At 34.2% G+C, this 21,122-nt stretch overlaps 4 protein-coding genes across 10 annotated transcripts in view; 2 read left to right on the forward strand and 2 right to left on the reverse strand.

Moving 5' to 3' along the window:
* Tet (Ten-Eleven Translocation (TET) family protein) overlaps positions 1 to 7,315 on the forward strand; it is a 280,426-nt gene extending 273,111 nt beyond the window's left edge. For 2 of the 5 annotated variants that reach the window (XM_036364829.2, XM_036364830.2), the window contains one exon: positions 94 to 7,315. In XM_036364829.2, the coding sequence (XP_036220722.2) occupies positions 94 to 3,010 (2,917 nt within the window). In that variant the 3' untranslated portion in view covers positions 3,011 to 7,315. The remainder of the gene's footprint in view (positions 1 to 93) is intronic. The other 3 variants (XM_036364831.2, XM_014235861.3, XM_036364833.2) reach the window with 3 other exon arrangements.
* A 2,859-nt stretch (positions 7,316 to 10,174) lies between these two features.
* On the reverse strand, positions 10,175 to 13,881 carry LOC106618213 (N-acetylgalactosaminyltransferase 6). The gene is made up of 3 exons (XM_036364835.2): positions 13,417 to 13,881; positions 11,322 to 12,090; positions 10,175 to 11,257 (listed from the first exon to the last, which is right to left on the reverse strand). Exons 1-3 carry the CDS (start codon positions 13,785 to 13,787, stop codon positions 10,604 to 10,606), a joined length of 1,794 nt encoding a protein of 597 aa, XP_036220728.2. The 5' UTR covers positions 13,788 to 13,881; the 3' UTR covers positions 10,175 to 10,603.
* A 1,674-nt stretch (positions 13,882 to 15,555) lies between these two features.
* Positions 15,556 to 19,571, reverse strand: LOC106618225 (Polypeptide N-Acetylgalactosaminyltransferase 6). 2 transcript variants are annotated; one of them, XM_014235876.3, is made up of 4 exons: positions 19,360 to 19,571; positions 17,798 to 18,401; positions 16,972 to 17,737; positions 15,556 to 16,848 (listed from the first exon to the last, which is right to left on the reverse strand). In XM_014235876.3, the coding sequence occupies exons 2-4, from the start codon at positions 18,277 to 18,279 to the stop codon at positions 16,186 to 16,188; spliced, it is 1,911 nt and encodes a 636-aa protein (XP_014091351.2). In that variant the 5' UTR covers positions 18,280 to 18,401; positions 19,360 to 19,571; the 3' UTR covers positions 15,556 to 16,185. The 2 variants fall into 2 exon arrangements, with proteins under 2 accessions (XP_014091351.2, XP_036220712.2); XM_036364819.2 differs by lacking the exon at positions 19,360 to 19,571 and adding an exon at positions 18,559 to 18,654.
* A 101-nt stretch (positions 19,572 to 19,672) lies between these two features.
* Positions 19,673 to 20,821, forward strand: LOC106618226 (female-specific protein transformer). 2 transcript variants are annotated; one of them, XM_014235878.3, is made up of 3 exons: positions 19,673 to 19,770; positions 19,878 to 20,322; positions 20,501 to 20,821. In XM_014235878.3, the coding sequence occupies exons 2-3, from the start codon at positions 19,942 to 19,944 to the stop codon at positions 20,705 to 20,707; spliced, it is 588 nt and encodes a 195-aa protein (XP_014091353.2). In that variant the 5' UTR covers positions 19,673 to 19,770; positions 19,878 to 19,941; the 3' UTR covers positions 20,708 to 20,821. The 2 variants fall into 2 exon arrangements, with proteins under 2 accessions (XP_014091353.2, XP_014091352.2); XM_014235877.3 differs by lacking the exon at positions 19,673 to 19,770 and having other exon boundaries at positions 19,784 to 20,322.
* The last annotated feature ends 301 nt before the right edge of the window (positions 20,822 to 21,122 follow it).

The raw sequence follows: 21,122 nt of genomic DNA on the forward strand, positions 1-21,122 counted from the left end.
TGTAGTGTTGAGTTTTAATAGCAGCCCATTGGCATGCGCCATCCAACATTGAAGCATTCAATAACGCATCATTTATAATAATTACACTTTCAGATTTCCCTGCGAAGTACGTGTGCGCTCCACACCACTTATACCTTGTCGCCGACATGGCAAAAAGCGAAAAGAGGACGAAACGCCCGCACCTGACGCCGAAGCTGCAGCCACTACGGCCGCCACAACAGCGACGACTCCAACGCCTACTGCCACGCCGCAATCGACAAACAATGCAGCTAATGCCAACAACAATAATGGTAATAATGGCACTGCTAACGCGGCTAACAACAATGCCAACACGACTGCAATCAACGGCAAGAAGGAAGGTGGCGGTAGCAACAGTAAATCAAAGTCGAAATCAAAAGCGGTGGCCGCAGTCAATAACGCAGCCACAACACCGTTATCAGCACCGCCATCAACACCATCGCCGCGCTGTCAAACGCCAGTCACCAACAATCCCAGTCCGGCGGGTAGCGCTTTCACGACGCCGCCAGTCAACAATGGCAACAACACGCACATAAATACCGCTGTGAACAACGCGGTCGGAGGTAACCCACCTAATCAGCTCATGTCGTCCAATTCCAGTCTAATGAATATGGCGACTATGATAGATACCTTCACAGATGCGCAATTGCAATCCAATCAGATCTCAAGCACGGTGCTCGATTCGCCCTACTCGTACGACTACCAGACCGGTTCCTACATAGACTCACGCAACTACTACGGCAACTGGCCACCGCCGCATGCAACGCACGCTACACACGCCGTTGGCATGAGTGCAGCACCAGGCGCCACCGCAGCACCGATGGCACCGCCGCAAGGCAACGTACATCATACCACCACCGCCGCACCGCTAACACCACACCACGACACGACCAATGCAACATACGGTAGCAACTACAATAATCTACCAACGGCTGGTAGTCAACAGCTAACGCAAGTTCATGATGTGCGCGGCGATGTGAAGAGCCGCGGCAGTGAGGAGAATCCCGACTCCACCACCATAGTGAATAATACTTTAGCTGAAAGTAAGTTGACCACACTCACTCCATTGACACCAATGACTAATCTAACACAACACCATCATCATCCACACCATCATGCTACGCCCATCGAAGAAGGCTTTGTCAAACCAAAACCACCGGCAGACTATCAGTACACCCAGTACCCAAGCAACTATCAAATGTATCCGCCACCACATTCGGCCTACTCCGCCTACGACGCGTACCAGAACATGAACTACAACTATGGTTATCATCAGGCCTACTCACCATACAGCATGTATCCGCAGCAAACACCGCCACCTACGCCACCACCACCATCACCGAACTGGAATATGTACGGTCATCATCAGAGCACCGCCTCCACGGCTGCGTACGCAACCACAGTGCTACCGCCGAACGGTGGCACGCATCAGCACGCCTCGTTAGCTACCGCCATACCACAAGCGCAAACGCAAATGCCGCTCTCTAATGGTAATCTGAAGAATACGTTATCCACACCAGTAGCGCAGGTCATACCAACAGTTGATGCTCAACAGATGCAGCAAGTGCAAACGCAAGTGCCGCTGCAGACGCAAACGCAATTGCCCATGGTGCAAGCACAGACTGTACTGCCCGATCTCAACAACGGCAATGCGCAGTCGACGCCGTTAAATACGGAGCATACGAACTCCAATGCGACACTTGTTACAAATGCTAATGTAACCTCACCCATAGCCAATACCGCTGTGCCGACACCAATCACTGCTATCAACAATGATAACAGCAACAATAGCACCAGCAATAGCAATGATAATGGTAGTCCAATAGCATTGAATGGCGCTGCAAACGATACGGGCGCAAGTACGTGCGGAACAAGTACCAGTAGCAACACAACAACAACAACCACCACCACTACTGCCACAACGGCGGTGGCAACCACCTCTAATCCGAACAAGTTGGAACCGATTGGCGAAGTAACGGAAATCAATGACAATTACGAGGCATTCGCCGATCCACAAATGGGTGGTGTGGCCATAGCGCTCAATCACGGCAGCGTACTGATCGAGTGCGCCAAGCATGAGTTGCATGCAACAACGGCATTGCGCAATCCCAACCGACATGAGCCGACGCGCATGACTCTCATATTCTATCAGCATCGTAACTTGAATCGACCGCGTCACGGTATTGACGAGTGGGAGGAGAAGATGCGTGTGAAGAAAATCAATACAGACCTCGATAATAAAGCCAAAGAAGAACGTGAAAAGTTGAAGAAAGAGCGTGAGAGTGGCGATGGCGAAGACGACGAAGACAACGCTGAAGGCGCGCTCACAAATGGCACAGCACAAGGTAGCGGCAGCGGCAATGGCGGCGGCGGCAACGGCAACGGCATCAAGAAGGACGGTACGAATACAACAAATCACGGTAATAGCGGTACTGGAACACCAATGGAGACGACAACGCTAGCAAATAGTGCAGCAACGGCGCCGACAACAGTGAAGAGCAGCGGGAATGGCGGTTCGGCAAGCAAAAAGAAAAAGGATTCGGGTAAGAAGAATGCCAACTCAAATGCAAATGTGAACGAAATTGCTAATGAGAATTCTGCTTCTTCTGTTGAGCAGGCAAAAGACGGGAAAGCGTCACTCCACGCGCCAACACTAACAACCACCTCATGGACGACCCTCTTTCCTATGCACCCGTGTGTGGTTACGGGACCCTACCAGGAGGGCAACACTAGTCCAACAGCGGCAGCAGCCTTGCAACAACAGCAACAGGAATTGCAACAGCAGCAGCAATCGCAGCAAGAACAGCATAAACAGCAATTGCAGCAGCAACAGCTACAACAGCAGCAATTGCAGCAGCAACAACTGCAGCAGCAGCAATTGCAGCAAGAACAGCATAAGCAGCAATTGCAGCAGCAACAACTACAGCAGCAGCAATTGCAACAGCAGCAGTTAATGTTGCAACAACAGCAGCAACAGCAAATGCCTGCTTAAGTTGGTGGCGTGTGTGAGTCAGCCTGTGTTGCCTTCGTTCAACTTGTGTATTACGGTAGTTTTTGTTTTTGTTTTAAGCAATTATGCTATAAATTATATTTAAGCCGGGTTTTTTTTTTCTTTTTTTTTTTTGTTGTCAAACGAACTTCTAACTTTTTGGCTTGTATTCTTCATACATACATATTCTTAACACGTTGCGTGCCATATTTTTTATTTATTTTTGACATCTCTGGGTAATTGTAACAAACAAAAGGTAGCTGTAAAACAAAAAGAGTGACAATCTAGCCGTTGAAAAGTTTTTTTGCAATTATTGAGCGCATAACAGACATACAAACATACTTTTACTTACTATATGTTGCTCAAACAACGGATTACATAACAGAAATTTAAGAAATTGTAGCGTTAAATGCACCAATCTCAAAGCAGCAGATAGCAAATGGCATGAGACATACAAATTTCACCAAAAAAAACTTATTTAGACAATGCTGCAGTCAAAAACTACTACAAAAACTACTCATACTTTAAAAAAAAAAATTTTTTGGTTTCTGTTTTTGAACGACCAAAAATTAACTAAAATATTTTTTTAATATGCTTTATAAGAACTTTCAACAGCTTAAACACACAGAAGTCAGCGTTGAACAATTAAAATTTTCTTTACTTGTCTAATTTTTCAACACAAGTGAGTGTTAAAATCGGCGCTGTAGCCAAGAAGAATATAAATAATTCTAATAAAGTCATAAATTTGCGAAAACTAATTTAGCAGTCGTTAAATATAACAAAAAATTAGCACAAAACTGAAATATTTTGTATTTTGAATTATTACATTATGTAATCAATTCAAAAACAAAACTTTCACGCTTAAATTTAAAACACTCACAACAACTACAAACACACAAACTACTAAAGTAAAATGAATACTCTACAAATTACTAAAATACTAAACTAGTTGAATTAGATACACATAGCAGCAGCAACGGCAGTATCAAAAACAACAACAAATACAACAAATCACCATAGTAATACTCTACATATTATTTTCTTAATTAGTCGTACAGGAAAGCAAGACTATAAATTTAGCAAAGCGTAAAAAGCATAAACCATTTGAAAATACATACTAATAGCAGCATACATACACACATACATACCTACAATAGTTTGGAGTGTAATACATTTTTTATGCAAATAGCCGACAAAACTCATTTAAAATACAACTGTAGCATACTCTTAAGTAAATACTAAGTGTAAAAGTCAACAAATTACAAATAAAAAAAATTTACTGTTAGAAAACAAGAACATTGCCAAAAGTACAAAGAAAATAAAACCGTTTTAAATAGACAAAAAAAAAATACAAAATTTAAATAAAAATTTCACTACTCGAGTACATACATACGTGCATACAAACAAACATATAAGCAGCTTAAAAACATACATACATAGTTAATATATCATAAATTTTACGAAAACGCTAATGAAATGCAATATAAAGGCACAAAACAGTAAAAAAAAAAAATACACAACCAAAATAAAAACTAAAAAAAAAAAACATTTAAAAAAAATTTTATAAAAAATAAATTTTAAAATTTATAATTTTTGTATAAAAAATGTGTGAGTTTAGTAACAATGAAGCGTGCGCTAGGACGTATTCAAAATACAATATTCAAAAATTTTCAAAATCAAAAAAACATTACATTTTCATTAAAAGAGATGAGAATGAGCAATAATGCTTGCATTGAATTCTTAACAAAGTTGTTTATAAATATTTTCAAAATATTGGTAGACAAAACTCAAAACAAACATATTTTGGACTTAAATACATTTTAATACATATTTATTTATAACAGCTTAGTGCACTGAAAAAAATTTTTTTTTTTTTAATTTTTTGAAACCATAAATAAAATACTGCAGTACATTTTCAAACAAATTTATAATAAATTGCAAAAGTTTGCTAAAATTTTTACTGGAAATTGTTAATAAATATTTTCAAAATAATTTCAATCTATTAAATTTTCATTTATTTACTACAGCCTAGTAAAATAGAAAAAAATAGTTTTTGAAAAAAATTAATAAAGTTTGACTAATTTTCTTATAAATTATTACATACAATTTATTTCTTTATATGCATATTTTCAAGTAAACACAAAAATTTCACAAAAAGCTGTAAAAATACATTTTCACTTTTGAAAAGTATTTCAAATTCAAAAACAATGCAAATCAAACTTAACCTAAAATTCGAATACGAAAATACATTAAAAGCAACAAAAGCAATTACTGTAATCATTCACTTTTTTCATTAACCTTTTTTTGAAACACTGCTTTGACTAAATATATTATTAATTATTGCATAAGATACATGTAGAAACAGCAAAGTTTCGAAAAACACAAACTAAAATTTGATTTTTATTCATAAAGCTGCAAAAATGTATTCTTCGGCAGCGTTTTCTAAAGTATTTCAATTCAAAAACAATTCAAATCAAACCTGACCTCAAATTCAAGCACCAAAATACATTAAAAAAAAACAACAAAAGCGATATATTATATATATGCTACATTATTTTTTGACGGCAAATTCGAAAACAAATTTTACCATAACAACTATTTTTTTAAGCTAAACAATCACTTTCAACATTTTTGAAACAATGATTTAACCAATTTTGTAATTAATTATTACATAAAATACATGAGCATCCAGCATATTTAAAAAAAACACAAAAAAATGTTGTTTCTAAACTAAAATGTTGTTGCTAAACAAGAAAATGTATTTTTCTGTAACGTTTTCTAAAGCATGCCGAATTCAAAAACGCACTTAAACAAAACGAAATCAAACTTAACCTAAAATGCAAGCACCAAAACACATTAAAAACAACAAAAGGGGCATATAGGCTAGAATAACCTTTTTGCGGCGAACACAAAACAAATTTTATTTAAAAATTTTTTTATTTTTGTATGCTAAAAAATCACCTCTAGCATACAGTATTCAACATTTAGAACTAAATACTGCAAAAGTTGAGCGCAAAATGCCATAAACATTGCGCACACACACACACATTTCAACACTTGCCAAAAATGATGAACAAAAAATCTAAAAAGTTGTAAAAACATGTAAAAATTATTATAAAAAAAATATTATGAAATGTTTAAAAATTGTATTTTCACAAAAAAAAATAATAATCATAAAAATACTGAGCGAGTAAACGCAGAAAAGCAGAGTACTGGCACACACACACACACATAATTACAAGTAGTTGTAGGCAGCGAAAGACATAAAAATAAACAAGAGATTGAGAAAAAAATATTTTAAATAAAACATAAATACTTATCAATATGTATACATACATATGCATAGACATAGGGAATGAGCGTGTTTTACGCAAGATTTAAGCGAAGTAAATAGAAATGATAAAAAATTAAAATTTAGGCAAACACACACATACATATAAACAAAGAAGTTAGTGGCATTAATGATTATTGTTTTCAATAATTATGAAATACATGAATGCAAAAATTGCATGCGCGTATTTAGCATTAAAAATATACATATATGGAAGACAAAAGTAAATAAAGTAAATTACAAAAATATAATAAACAATATTTTTATTACTTAAGTAATAAAATAAAAAATTTGACTTAAACACACAAACAAACAAGCGGCAAGCACTAAGTTAGCGAGATTGAAGAATACGAGTATAAATATTTACGCTATAAATTTATATATTTCAGTTATTTGTGTAAACATTTTTAATTTTTTTTTTTTGTTAGTTATAAGATATTTAAAGAAATTTTTAAGTTTCTCTAACTAGTTCTAAGCAAAGCAAAACAAACATAAGACATTTTTGAAAGCAGAAGTTTGGGTAAAAGAAAGAGATTTATTATTATAAATATTATGAATATTATAATTAAAAATATGATAGAGACAAAGAAAAGCATGAAAATATATATTTATTTACGTAAAAGCAAGGAAAAACAAAAGCAGTGCAGTGGAAGACAGCAAAAATAATTACACTAAGGCATAATTAGTATATACATATAGTTATTTAGCATGAAAGCAAGGAGATTGAAGGGTACGCATTTTGAGAGAGTATGAAAAGATAAACAAAAGTAATGAATATTAAAATTATACCTAAGAAGAAGCAGTAGAAGAAGAAGAGGAAGAGCGAAGGAAGCAACTAAGCAAAACCTAAAAAAAAAATATTAATAATAAAAATAACAGTACACAGCAGGCAAAAAAGTTAAACCGAAATAAAAATTTAAACTGAAAATGGCAATTGGACGTAAAAAATTTAACAAAAAAGACTCGAAACCAACAAAGTATTAAGTACGTAATGAAGCATATGTAAATTGTATGACTATACACACATACATACATAAATATGTATATATATGTATATGGTATATATTGGTTTTTACATAATTAGCAAGCCAAGCACGAAAAATGTCTACAAATCAAAAATTAACATTAAATGCATAAATAAAAATAAAACACAAACAGAAACATAAATATATGGTATATGCATAAACATATACATATGTGTATGTATATGTATATATATATATATATATATATATATACTTATGTCGTTATGCAACACATATGTAATAAGAAAATACTAACAAAATGGAAATACAGTAATTTACATGCGTAAAAAGCGCTTAAGTCTAAAAAATTAAATATAAAACCACAACAACAACTACAACTACACAAATATATATATGCATAAGTCATGTAACAACACATACAATTTAATACATTAATTTCATTAATTGAATATAAATTTATGAATTAAGCGCATAAAATCCAACAACAACAACAACAACAACAACAAATCATACAAACTTACGCATACTTATACATACATATGTTTTGCATATATGCATAAGCTTCAATGCATACAAACATACATGAACACATCGATCCAAGCAATGTGTTTGCCACAGCAGCCATGCAACTAAAGCATTTCCTTCATACACACACACACACACACACATACATACATACAAACATACTAATCATACATAGCTCGACAAAACAGCAAAACGTTCAAGACTTTGTTGCGCGTTGCTTAACAAAGCAAAAAAAAAATAACAACAACAACACAAATATAAACAAAATCAAAATAGTTTTACTGACTTATACAAATTATCTACTAAAATTTAATTTTATTTATATATTATTACATTATATTTCATTATTAAATAATAATTTTTTTTGCTCTTACTATCGCTTACTATAATACTTGCGCTTGTACGCGACATAAAGTGCATATGTCAGTTATGAATTTTTATAAAATTTCAAATAAATTTGTATTAATTTAATTCAACTGCATAAACGCGTTACTATTTATTACAAAAAATAAAAATTAAAAATTAAATAAAACAAACCAACAAAAAACAATGTTAATTGCATTTCATTAATGGTGTAGTTGTACTTTTCAATAATTAATTTTAATTTATACTTACTAATTTTATTATTATAATTTTTTTTTTTTTTGTCAATAATTTTCAAACACTTGCAACCAACGCTTCGGCTTGTTTTGCGGAGTACATAATTACAAAAGGTAAATAAATAATATGTATGTGTTAGTAAAAAGTGAAAGATCGGCGTAACAAATCCAAAAAGCAACAAAAATAACAACAAATATAATAAAGAAATAAAAAAAAATCAAAGTAATTGCGCGTATGTGTCACTTCGATGTAATTCGTTGGCGTAAGATATTATAAGATTACGTTAAGATAATCTTAATTGTAAAACAAATGCACATAAATACATATATATTATATATATAAGCATAATATATATACGTACGAGTACATATACATTTAAACTACATACAAAATATACACACACCGTATATTATGTTGCAAGCATGCGACAACATGCAACACTTTTCTAAGCTAAACATTTTGCATTCATACATACTGTTTGCATAATTATAAATATTAATAATATATTACTATAATTATAATTATTACTATTATTATTATTATAATTATTATTACTATTATTACCTATTACTATTATATAAAATTTCTATTGGCCTATATTTCATTGATTGATTGATTTCATTTCTCAGTTTTTATATGCATAAACAGAAACAAAAAATAAATGTATTTTTAATGAAATTGAATACAAAAAAAAAAAAAAACTAACGGCGTTTTATTTACTACATATAGAGAAAATAGTCGAGCTCATCGTTCTATATGTTGCTTAAAAATAAATATGAGTTTATCTTCTAAACTACCGAAATTAACTCGTTAGAAAGTAAATGACTTGCTCGCGGACTTTTTCATGGAAATAACGTTATGTTCCGAAAATATAGGAACCCTACTACTAGCTGTGCGAAGAAATACAATAAAATTAAATTTCTATAACCTACGTAATAACCCGTAAATACTTAGTGTTATCTTCGACAGCCAGGAGGCCACTTTACTCCTCACGCTATAGCGATCAAGAGCGAAGCGGTGAACTGCAACAAATTATCTAATTGCAGACACATAGCGCAAGAAGAGAAGCCGAAGCAGTATCGTTGGTAATATATCAGATTATTCTTAAATTCTATCCACACTAGATGAAAACAGAAGAAGAAGAAAACACACAACATCTAAAACCATATCTATATATGTATGTAAAGAACGGAGCTTCTTGGAGAGCAAAAGACGTTTGCAAATTTATTTAGATCGATAACTCAAACACTCAGCGACTAGTGCGCGTATATACAGACAGACAGACGGTGATGGCGAAATCAACTCAGCACGTCATGCTGATCATTTATATATATATATATATATTATAGGGTCTACAACGTTTCCGTCTCGGTGTTACAAACTTCGTGGCGAACTTAATATACCTTTTTCAGGGCATAATAACCGAACAGTATAAAAATTTTTGTTACGAACAATGTAATTTTATAAATTACTACTAAATACATAAACATATGTACTTATATACTTTAGGGGGGTTTTCTAGTGCAGAATTAAAAAAAATCGATTTTTTTTCATATTTCCAAAGTTGAACTATTTAAGAATATGTCTACGAGAGGATTTTAAGGAAAATTTAAATTATTTTCGGAGATATAGATATTTTACATATTTATTATTATTATTTGGTTCGGCTGGGTCTAATCGAACAAAAGAGCTTACGCAAAACTTTAAATACGTTTTGTTTAGACCAGACTAGACTTTTTCAATACGATACCCACGATTTCTCGAGTTCTACTCGACCGATTTACTTGAAATTTTCAGAGGATCTTCTTTATAGAACTCTCGCAAGTGTGAACTAGCCTCAACCAATTTCAATTTTTACTATTTAAAAAAAAAAAACGAGAAAATAAAAAAATCGTCGAAACAGTCAAATTTTGTCAAAAAAACTTTTTTTTAACTTATTGCTAGTTCATTCAGCTGCCAGTTTTTTAGATTTTTAACTTTTTTTTTACTTTTTTTCTACAGTACTCTTGTAACATTAATAACCAACTGATAAAAAAATCGATAGCAAAAATATTGATTGGCTTTTTTTACGACACTTTAAAAATTATCTAAAATTCATGTCTCTAGACTAGAATACCGCCTTAAAAGTTGGTAAAAAAAATGTGTAACTACTTGTTAAGGCATAGTTTCGAAATAGCTATCTAATAAAGTGTCATTAACATTAGCGAAGTCCCATTGCATTAGTGGAAAGTTGGTGCGACACCTATTAACTACAACATATTTGGATGCGGGATGAGCCTCCAGACATAAATGTCTTTTTCCACCATAAACCAACCACTTATGCCGACGATTGTAATACCATAATTGATCCTTATTACCATAACTGCAATCATAGAGCAAGACCTTAGAATTTGGTTTTCGGTTAGCCGTTTGTAGGCAATATTCTTCGCCACGCATACGCAAGTCATGATCTTCACTTAGCGACCAATCCTGTCTAAAACTTGGAAATATGCTTGTCGGTTCGCACTCGTTAACTTTGATGACTCTGTAATCGGGTCGGCCTAAGGTGTCGAGACACAATTCTGGCGCGCCCACACTTCTCACCTGACCATATGCGAAATCTGCGGTGCCTCTTGGTGGATATATTTTCACCAAGTCAAAAGCGACATTTTCGATAAACCACTTAAATGACTTGCAATGCAATTTCTCACGCAAAGCCAATTGCTTCGTTAAATCACCTGCATCAATTTTTTCATATATACCGCGCGCATGCTTGTACAGATAATACTTGTAATCGTCCATCCACACCTCCGCAACGCGTTTATAATTCTGCAAATAAAAAATGTATACCAAATATGTATATAATTAAATTATCAAGGTTTTCCGTTCTCACTTTATGCAAGTAATCCTCTTTGCGATCTTCCGATACGCCAGTCCAATCATCGCTTCGAAAAATGTGACCGACACGCGAACATGGCACATCCAACAACCGGCCACCACACATCCAAATCTTAAAACTCAACTCATACTGCTCACCACCCCAAATGTCTAAGCCCTCATCATAACCGTCCAACTTCCAAAACCATTCCCTTGATATCGCGAATAAACCACCCGCCATAATTGGGTTCTCGAATGGTTTTGTGCGATTCTTCTTATCACTTTCGAGCAACGGCAGTCGTTTATAATCAAGTATCCAATCGAATGCGCCACGTGCACCCTCATCTTGTGCAGTATACTCGAAGGTAGCATCCTCAATCACATCGATCATGGGACAAACCGCGGTGCGTTTATTCAAAACTATTTCATGCAGCAGCGGTGGCAACCAATTGTAATTGGCCTCCACGTGTGCGTCCATAAAAACCAGCACATCGGCTACAGCTTTAACGGCACCTGCTAAGCGCGCCGCGATGAGCCCTTGCCGCTTACGAAAGCGTATAATTTCCACTTTCGGAAAATGTTGCTCCACATACTCATCGAGCGGTTTCTTCAAATTGGCAACATCGCTGAAATCATCAACGAGTATAATTTCTTTAATCAATTCGGGTGGCGTACGGTTTATAATACTGTGTAAAGAACGTACCAAGGCGCTGAAGTGTTCATTGTAGAACGGTATTATTATACTGACCGTTGGTAAATCTGCGAAATATTTCAGTTTTTGGCAGCTGTAAGCAAAAATTGTTTTATTGGATGAATAGGTTCTTTTATTTATGGTTGCATGAATATACAATATTTGGAATGGACATATATTTGCTGAGTACCTACAAGCTTGTAATAATATCACGAAACTATTTTGAAATCGCTGGTTAAGCTGGATTCAGAGTATCGCATCTTTTTTAAACCAATTATCCAAGACCATGGTGTGGTTTTCCGGTTTTAAACAGAAGAAGAGCTGGCAGTATCTTTAGCAGGCACTCAAACAACCATTATAAAATATTTCAAAGCAGCCGAATAAATTCAAAAGCAAGGAAATTGGGCGCCACATGAATTGAAGCCAAGCGACGTTGAAAGGTATTTTGCATGTCAGAAATACTGCTTGAACGCTTCAAAAAGAAGACTGTGGTATTCCTTGCATTGTGACTGGTTAACAATCATATGTGAAGCCTGGCCAACCAGCCAAATCAACGGCCAGATATGTTAATGCTCTGTATTTGGTGGGATCCGAAAAGCGTGCTGTAATAAGAGGTTCTAAAGCCAAATAAAAACATCAATGGGGAACGCTACTAACAACAACTCATCAAATTGATGCGAGCGATTGGGAAAAACGACTAAAATTTGCGACTAGGCACGAAGCGTTACTTTTCCATCATCACAACGGTTAAAAACTCTTTGGAAAACAACGACTGTGAAGTTTTGCCATACCCGCCTTATAGCCCAGACTTTGCCCCTTCTGACTCTTATTTGTTCCGATCGATGCAGAACCTTCTCACTAAAATACAGTTCACATCAAAACAGGGTATCAAAAATTGGCTTGATTCATTCTTGGTCGTCATGTCAGCGCAGTCCTTTTGCGAAGAAATTCACAAATTGTCAAAAAGATGGGAAAATGTTATAGCTTCAGATCGGCACTACTTACTATTGTACAACGCGACAGCTAAATAAATGGATCAGATCTTTAGCGTCGATGACATTTGGGTCGGAATCATACGCAGGATGCGTAAGAAACATTGAGCCGAGCTTAGTATGCCCAAATATGCAAGAGCGATATATTCAACACGTCTTTCGGTTATCAAAATGTCTGCTATCTAGATCAACTTCATTGTATGGCCAAAAAAACGTAACAGTCTCATTAGGAAAGCTAACTGCAGCGCTCGAAAAACTACAACTACGTAAATCAATCCTATATCTGTAAAATTTGAACTCCAGCCTTTTGAAGATTCATTTCAATTACAAAACATAGGCATTCAAATATAGTGACGCCCTCCCAAATAACCGTTATAAACATCTGATCTTGCCGGGAGAGTATGCATCTACAAAATTTACACACTTACCCTTGATCGCGTATATCAGGCAACGACCGATTAACAGAAATCATATCAGACAGCAAAGCATTAAATCCGTTCTTTTTTCTTAATTCACGCTCTAACTTTCGCTTGGAGAGATTTGTAATATACGCTGGTTTACCATGTTCACCTAATCCACTCCGTGCTGCATCCCTGGCCATGGCTTCGGCGTCATGCCAATCCTTCAGTACTCTTTTAGAGTTTTGTTGGAAAAATGGTGTTTTTTGCAATAATTCAATTTCTTTCCCATGCAGCGCTTCTCTTATATAGATCCATTGATTAACAAGTAGAAATATTACGACACCGGCTATTAAAAATATTAACAATCGTATGATATTTTTATAATTTGTATAGCGCATTTTTTCGTAAAGAGAACCACAATTTAACTGGCTTTGTTTCGACCGTCCGGTATCGTCTTTACAATTCCACAATTGTTCCGCAACTAAACGAAATTGAATTTTAGTACCAGCATCAACCTCATTCATTTATTTATTTAACTAATATTTTTGTTGTTTTAGAAAATAACATCTGTAATAATCACATTTTCACCTGAATAAATAAACGAGTAAGAGTAATAAACAACAAAATCTAACGAAAAACTAGTTCAAATAGGTCAGATCACACGTATATACCTAATAAGTACATATAAAAATAGAAACACTTGCGAGTAATTCAGAAAAATATTTCTTTCAAATTAGGTAATATAGTAATAAAACTAAGTGAGTCTATGACCTATAATATAACTTAATAAAATACCAAATTTAATTGAAAAGTCATTCACGATTTCGTTGAATAATGACGGTTGAATTCTTTCATAACATGTTTATAACCTGAAAGTGTATATTAAGTTTACAACAAAATTTGTAACATCCAGAAAGCAACGTCGAAGACTCTATAAAATCAATATAAAAATAATCAGCAAGATTAGCTGAGTCGATTTAGACATGCTCGTCTGTCTGTCTGTCTGTATATATGCAAACTAATTGCTCAGTTTTTAAGATATCAGTCTGATAATTTCCACACGTCCCTTTCCGCCGATATCGAACCACTATAGCATATAGCTGCCATACAAACTGAACAATCGTAATCTAGTGCTTGTATGGAAAGCTTTTGTTGGGTCTCCAACGTTTCCTTCTGGGTATTACAAGTACAAACCACGTGGCAAACTAAATATACTCAGCTCAGGCTATAAATGTTAAAAACAAATTACAAAAAAATATTTAAAAACAAATAACTACTTTTTTAAGTGTTTTCTATCATAAATGATAATAACGATCATACCATTGAAGAGAGATCGCAAATAGCTTAAATAATAGTTTAAACCAACTAATAATAAAACAAAATACTTATTAATAAAATATGTAAGCAATAAGAAATGAATGGTAGAAGTGATAAAAATTCGGAGAAGTATTTAAATTCGACCTTCTATTTCCATAAAAGTGAACCGACTAACCTAACTAAATGTAAACATTAGGGTCATTGACCAGAAATGTAAACAAAGGTAATGTAAACAAGGGTTGTGGACTTTGCTAAATGTAAAGAAAAGGGTCATTGACCTCATAAAATGTAAACAAAGGGGTCATTGACCCCGGCAAAGTGTAAACAAAAGGATCATTGACCCCACAAAATGTAAACAAAGGGGTCATTGACCTCATAAAATGTAAACAAAGAGGTCATTGACCCCGGCAAAGTGTAAACTAAAGGATCATTGACCCCATAAAATGTAAACAAAGAGGTCAATGACCCCGGCAAAGTGTAAGCAAAAGGATCATTGACCCCATAAGATGTAAACAAACTTGCATACGTCCTCCGGAATGACCACCGAAAAAGTGTCTTACTAGTCAAAATTTTGATTTTTGACAGAATGTAAATATCAAGTCGATCGGTCCAGCCATTTCGGAGTAATTTTCCTCACAGACACTGAAAACTGCGTTTCGAGAAAAACTTGTTTAAAGTTTTGGTTGAAAAATTCTTTCAAATACGATCATATTTTCGAAACTATTTGCCGGTTTAACTTTAAATTTTCGGAGAATATTCTCAAATATTTGCCCATTCGAGATGTATGAAAAACACAAAATCGATTTTTTTAAATTCCCAAGTGGATATAACCTCTAATTAAAAATAATATTTTCTTTTGGAATGATGAACCATTTTGTTTATTTCAATTTACTCGTCGTTTTTTCTTCATCAATCAAACAATTTTCCATCATTTGTTTTACAAATATACTTATTTACAACTAAACTTCAGTTTCTAACCTTAAAAACACAGGCCATACTATAATATTATATATATATTAAAAGGTATAAATATTCATCATATTGTCACGCATTTAAAAAGATGAGCGCATTCTAATTTTAATTTTATTTTTTGTGCATAATTTTGATATGATTTCGAAAATGTTTAAACTTTTCCGAGCTAACTAATACTATGCATATATAAATGAATACTTTTTTTTATTTTACAAAATTATATTGGCAAGGACAACTTATTTTAAGATTTATAATTTCGATTAAATAGAAATTATTAAATGGAAATAGCTTAGGCAATGTTTTGTAAATTATATCATACATTTAATAGTATAATATCAAAAATTGTATAAAAAGAGTGAGTGGAGCACGGACTTCAAAACAAACAAAAAAAAACTGAACTCGTCTGTTCACTGTTTACTTAAACTATGACTGTTTTACAAACAAGATATTAGGGTTTATAGCTAGTTTAGATCCAAATACAATGGCAAGTTATGGTTTCAATAGTGACTATGCATTATTCGGTGCTTGTACAAAAAACAAGTCTAACGCTGTGTTATTCACGTTACCGAAATTCCATTTCATATTGGGATCATCCGAATCGCAGCGATTAATATAGATTGCACGTTTACTCGGTGCAGCTTGTAAGCAACGTTCACTGCCTTTACCAGCAATAAGCCATTTTTCAGCACGATCATAATACCAAAATTGATTTCCACCCATACCGTGACAATCCCAAAGCCATACGGGTGCATCTGGCGGTTGCTGTTGCACATCTAAACAGTCGGTTTTGAAGCGTAAACGCAAATCTTTGTGCCAGCTTAAAGCCCAATTTTGATTTCTTTGAGGTTTCTTCAGATTCGGTGCACACGGATAGAGACCGATTTTTGAATGACGCGGTTTACCCATTGTATCTACACATAGCGTTGGTTCAGCCACGCTTTGTATAGCGCCAAAAGCGTAATCGGGCGGCTCAACAGGTGGATATTTTTTAGGCAAATCAAATGCCACGTTCTCCATGAACCATTTGAACGACTTGCATTTGAGTTTTTCACGTATTGCTTTTTGTTGGCTTAAATCACCGGGATCAATGTTTTCATATACACCTTGACCATGATCATACAAATGTGTCTTGTACTCGTCCATCCACACCTCAGCGACACGTTTGTAGTTCTATAATTAAAAACAAAGAAGTAAATTGTTTTGAAAATTTCATAATAATAATAATAAATAAAACTATATAATTTTGGTAATATATTGGTAATAACTATATATATCATAATATTTAACACTTACTCTATGCAAATAATCACTTTTTCGTGGACTGGGTTGTGAAGTACGTGGACCTCTATATATGTGACCAACACGTGAACAGGGCGCATCTAAAAGTTCACCACCACACATCCAAATCTTGAAACTCAACTCATATTGTTCACCACCCCAGATATCGAGACCTTCATCATAACCGCCTAATTCCCAAAAGAATTCACTTGATATAGCAAACAGACCACCAGCCATAACAGGACTTCTAAAGGGTTTAGTTCGATCCTCCAAATCTTCCGGTAGCAGTGGTAAACGTTTGTAATAAAACTCCCAATCGAAAGCGCCACGTGCGCCCTCATCCTGAGCTCTATACTCAAAATTACTATGATCAATAACGTCGATGAAGGGGCAAACCGAAATTCTCTTGTTTTTTGCGATCGGCTCCAACAACGGTGGCAGCCAATTATAGTTTGCTTCAATGTGCGAATCTAAAAATATAAGTACATCCGCAGTAGCGTGACGTGCACCCGCCATACGCGCACCAATCAGTCCGGTACGTTCTTTCAAACGTACGATTTGTACTTTGGGAAAGTTTTCGGCAACATATTGTTCGAGTTGTTCGAACAAATACTCGCGATCACTAAAATCATCCACTAAAATGATTTCCTTTAGCAACTCTGGTGGCGAACGATTCACAAGACTATGCACAGAACGCATAAGTACACCCAAATGCTCGTTGTAGAATGGAATTATGATGCTTACTGAAGGTAGCTTAACAAGATGTTTCTTATTTTTGCACCTACAAGCAAATACTTATAATAATATAATTAATAATGTCTGAGCGTCATTCAAAACTCACCCTTCATAACGAATATCGGGTAAGGAACGATTTACAGAAATGGAGTCCGAAAGTAACGCATTAAAACCATTTTCTAAAGACATCTTTTGTTCCAAATCCTTTTGCGATTCATCGTTTAGTGCAGCTCTTACCCCTCTTTCACCGAGTCCAACTCGTTTTTCATCGCGTTCCATAGCCAAACGGTCATGCCAATCTTTTTTGTGATTGTCTGCAATCAACAACTGACGATTTTCACTATCCCCACCATTATTCAACCGTGGCAGTTTTGATGCTTTAACTTCGCTCTCTGCACCATTGTCCACATAATTTTCAGATTTTTTTTTATGTGCACGCAAATTTTCCGCATGTTTTGCCGTCAAAATGGGCAATTTATTTCTATAGGGGCTTGAAGATATCCAACTCGTGATCAAAATAAATAAAACAAATGATAAAATCAACAGTATAGCTGCTTTTAATATCCATTTTACGTTTCGACGACGCATTTTTGTATTACTAAATATATAAATGCACACGTTGCAAATAATTTTCCTGATATTGCTATAATTTCTGCCTATTGGTACGCTCCAGCCCACAACACAGCGAAGACACGACTATGCCACTTTGCCTGAAATTAAAGTCAAAATAGGTGTTTCAAGATGAATAACGAAGTTGGTAGTATACCCAATATATTGGCAAAAAAATACATATGTATGTATATGTTTATTTGATAACACAGTTGAATTCAAAATATGACAATAGTTAATGTTGTGATAAAACTTAACTGCAAACAAAGCAAAGAGAACAAACAACTAACAACGCCAAGAACAAATGCCAACTAAGCAAATGTTTAAGAACGCTCATTTGCCGAGGCAAATAAGATAAATAACCTCCGGAAATAATTGAGTATTGCTGATAAGTATGTACTCTATACCCTCATGTGGAATATCAGCCTCGTTTTTTTATTACAAAGTTTATCTAAGAAAGTTGCATATAATTTAGTAAATAAATAAATTTCAATTAGCACTAAATTTCTTTAACTAAATACGTAGAAAATATCTTCAAAATTAGGAATGCCCAAATGAAATAAAAAGGTTCGAAGCAAACGGCTAGGTGGTTAGAACGGTTTATGAATTGTATAATTTTTGAATATACATATTTAATATAATATCTAATTATAATAATAAATTCCGTTTATTTTTACACACACCTTTGACTTATTACTATTAGTGCCAAAACCTGATAGGACCATCTTCATTTATGTTTATGTTTACAAATGTTTTGTTCACTTTAACAGCATTAAATACATATGAATAATTATATATACATGTGTGCGGAGATTGTTAACAGGTTTCCAAATTTCATCAGATGTCTGTGTATTTAAAATATAATAAAGTTTTAAAAAAATATACCAAAAAAGAATTATTTTAATGCACACAATTAGCTGCGCATTATAGTTTCATTTTTAGTACGCTTTGCAATCTTATCGGATAGAACTGTCTTTAAAATTAAACATATTTATGTAAATATATAAATATTTCAGTTAGTCTTTTGCCATGGAAAAAATTTACTGAAAGAGATCTTACCGAATTCGGCAACCAGCTTCTTCCGTTGTCTAATTTTTTATTGATTTCCTTACGGAGATTAGCTAACATTAATTAAATGAATGCATTCTATGCTTTTCTAGCACATATATTTTTTCCCAAATCGCTATGTCGGCTAAATATTGTTAATACGTATATCAAATTAAAAAAATAAACAATCTCTGACAACCACTATGTAGCTACGTAGTAAAAATAACAGCTGAGATTAAATGCGGAGAACGTATATAATAGAGAAGGCAAAGAACGTATATAATAGAGAAGACAGATAAAATACGGTCTCTGCGCGATATAAGCGATTTTCACTATTTTCATATTTGACATTTGAAATTAACGTTTTTACAATAACATTTTGGTTTTTGGATTTAATAAAAAAGCATTATAAAATGAAAAACAGTTAATATATATATATTTTTCTAAAAATACTCCAAACGCATATAAACAATTTTTACTTCAAGTAGTGATTTATATATAACTAATTTTAGCATTCGTCGTGTTCACAGGTGAAGGGTCAAAGCCTTTGTTTCAAAGAGATGATATCGTGGTGAATCCAAAAATGGAGATTCAATGAATAAACAACGTTCACAAACACGCAGAACTTATTTTCGTCGGTCAATTTCAAGGGATCGTTATATGGGTGACAATAGTAAACGGGAACTAGAAAAATTACTATCAGATAAAGATTTGGGTAGCACACCGAGGCAATATCGACATAGATCAGAAGATCGTGCTAAAAATTTGCATAGACACCGAAGATCTCGTACACATTCAAGATCACACACTCGTTCACGTGAACGTTCGTCGCGTATAGGGACACAAAGTAGCGAACAACATAAATATCGTCATGAAATTGAGGAAAATAATAGAAACGACGAAAAAAATCTGACACAACCGCAAATCATAGCCATACCCGTGCCAGTTCCAGCGGATTTTATGAATTATGGTTATGTAAATTAATTATGGTTAAGTTGTATAATATATACATATGTACGTGACATCTTCCTAATAGCCATTTCAGCTTAGTTTGTTTCGATTTTACAGTATTTGCAACTGAAATACAGTTATTTCTCCATATCTGTGAACAGTATTCGTCATAATTAAGAATACTTTTTTTTCGATTTTGTAGCCAACCTGGCCGACTCCATCGCAGTGGGCACCTCAATCATCACGGTATGGAACTCCCCCTTATCCTATGCCTACATTTTTGCCTGCTGTTTTACCACCAATGCGGCACCCAATGCCACCATATGGATTACCTCCACAACCCATACGTTACGGTGCACCTAGTTATAGATTACCTTCACAATATGGTGCATACATAAATTGTGACTGATAAATGTAGATTAAGATATAATACTAATTAGATAACACACGTAGGATTATAAAGTTGATTAGGTAATCAAATCTTATTGCAAATTTGAATAATATATAGATATGTCACACGTAAGAGTTTGTGTTTTTTATTTATTTATTTCTAGTCCCAACAGGGTATATTAAGTTTTTGGAGGCGCTATAAAATATATATGTTAATATATATTCAGCGTAACTAGCTGAGTCGATGTAGCAATATGTATGTACGCGAATTCGGGCGTCAGTTTTGAGATAACAACTGCTTATTTGTTCGGAACGACCGATATCGAACTACTATAGCATATAGCTGCCATACAAACTGAACGCTCAATATTAAGTTCGTGTAAGGAAAGCTTTAATTTTCAAGATATTTCCATGAAATATGGCATGGATTATTA

Source organism: Bactrocera oleae, chromosome 6, assembly GCF_042242935.1.
Source record: "Bactrocera oleae isolate idBacOlea1 chromosome 6, idBacOlea1, whole genome shotgun sequence".
Taxonomy (NCBI): Eukaryota; Metazoa; Arthropoda; class Insecta; order Diptera; family Tephritidae; genus Bactrocera; species Bactrocera oleae.

Coding starts and splice junctions, on each gene's coding strand:
- LOC106618226 (XM_014235878.3), top strand. CDS start 19,942: ATGAATAAACAACGTTCACAAACACGCAGAACTTATTTTCGTCGGTCA. Junction 20,323..20,500: donor ATTTTATGAATTATGGTTAT/GTAAATTAATTA, acceptor TCGATTTTGTAG/CCAACCTGGCCGACTCCATC.
- LOC106618213 (XM_036364835.2), bottom strand. CDS start 13,787: ATGCGCTATACAAATTATAAAAATATCATACGATTGTTAATATTTTTA. Junction 12,091..13,416: donor CCTGATATACGCGATCAAGG/GTAAGTGTGTAA, acceptor TTTTGCTTACAG/CTGCCAAAAACTGAAATATT. Junction 11,258..11,321: donor AAGAGGATTACTTGCATAAA/GTGAGAACGGAA, acceptor TTTTATTTGCAG/AATTATAAACGCGTTGCGGA.
- LOC106618225 (XM_014235876.3), bottom strand. CDS start 18,279: ATGCGTCGTCGAAACGTAAAATGGATATTAAAAGCAGCTATACTGTTG. Junction 17,738..17,797: donor CCCGATATTCGTTATGAAGG/GTGAGTTTTGAA, acceptor ATTTGCTTGTAG/GTGCAAAAATAAGAAACATC. Junction 16,849..16,971: donor AAAGTGATTATTTGCATAGA/GTAAGTGTTAAA, acceptor TTTTAATTATAG/AACTACAAACGTGTCGCTGA.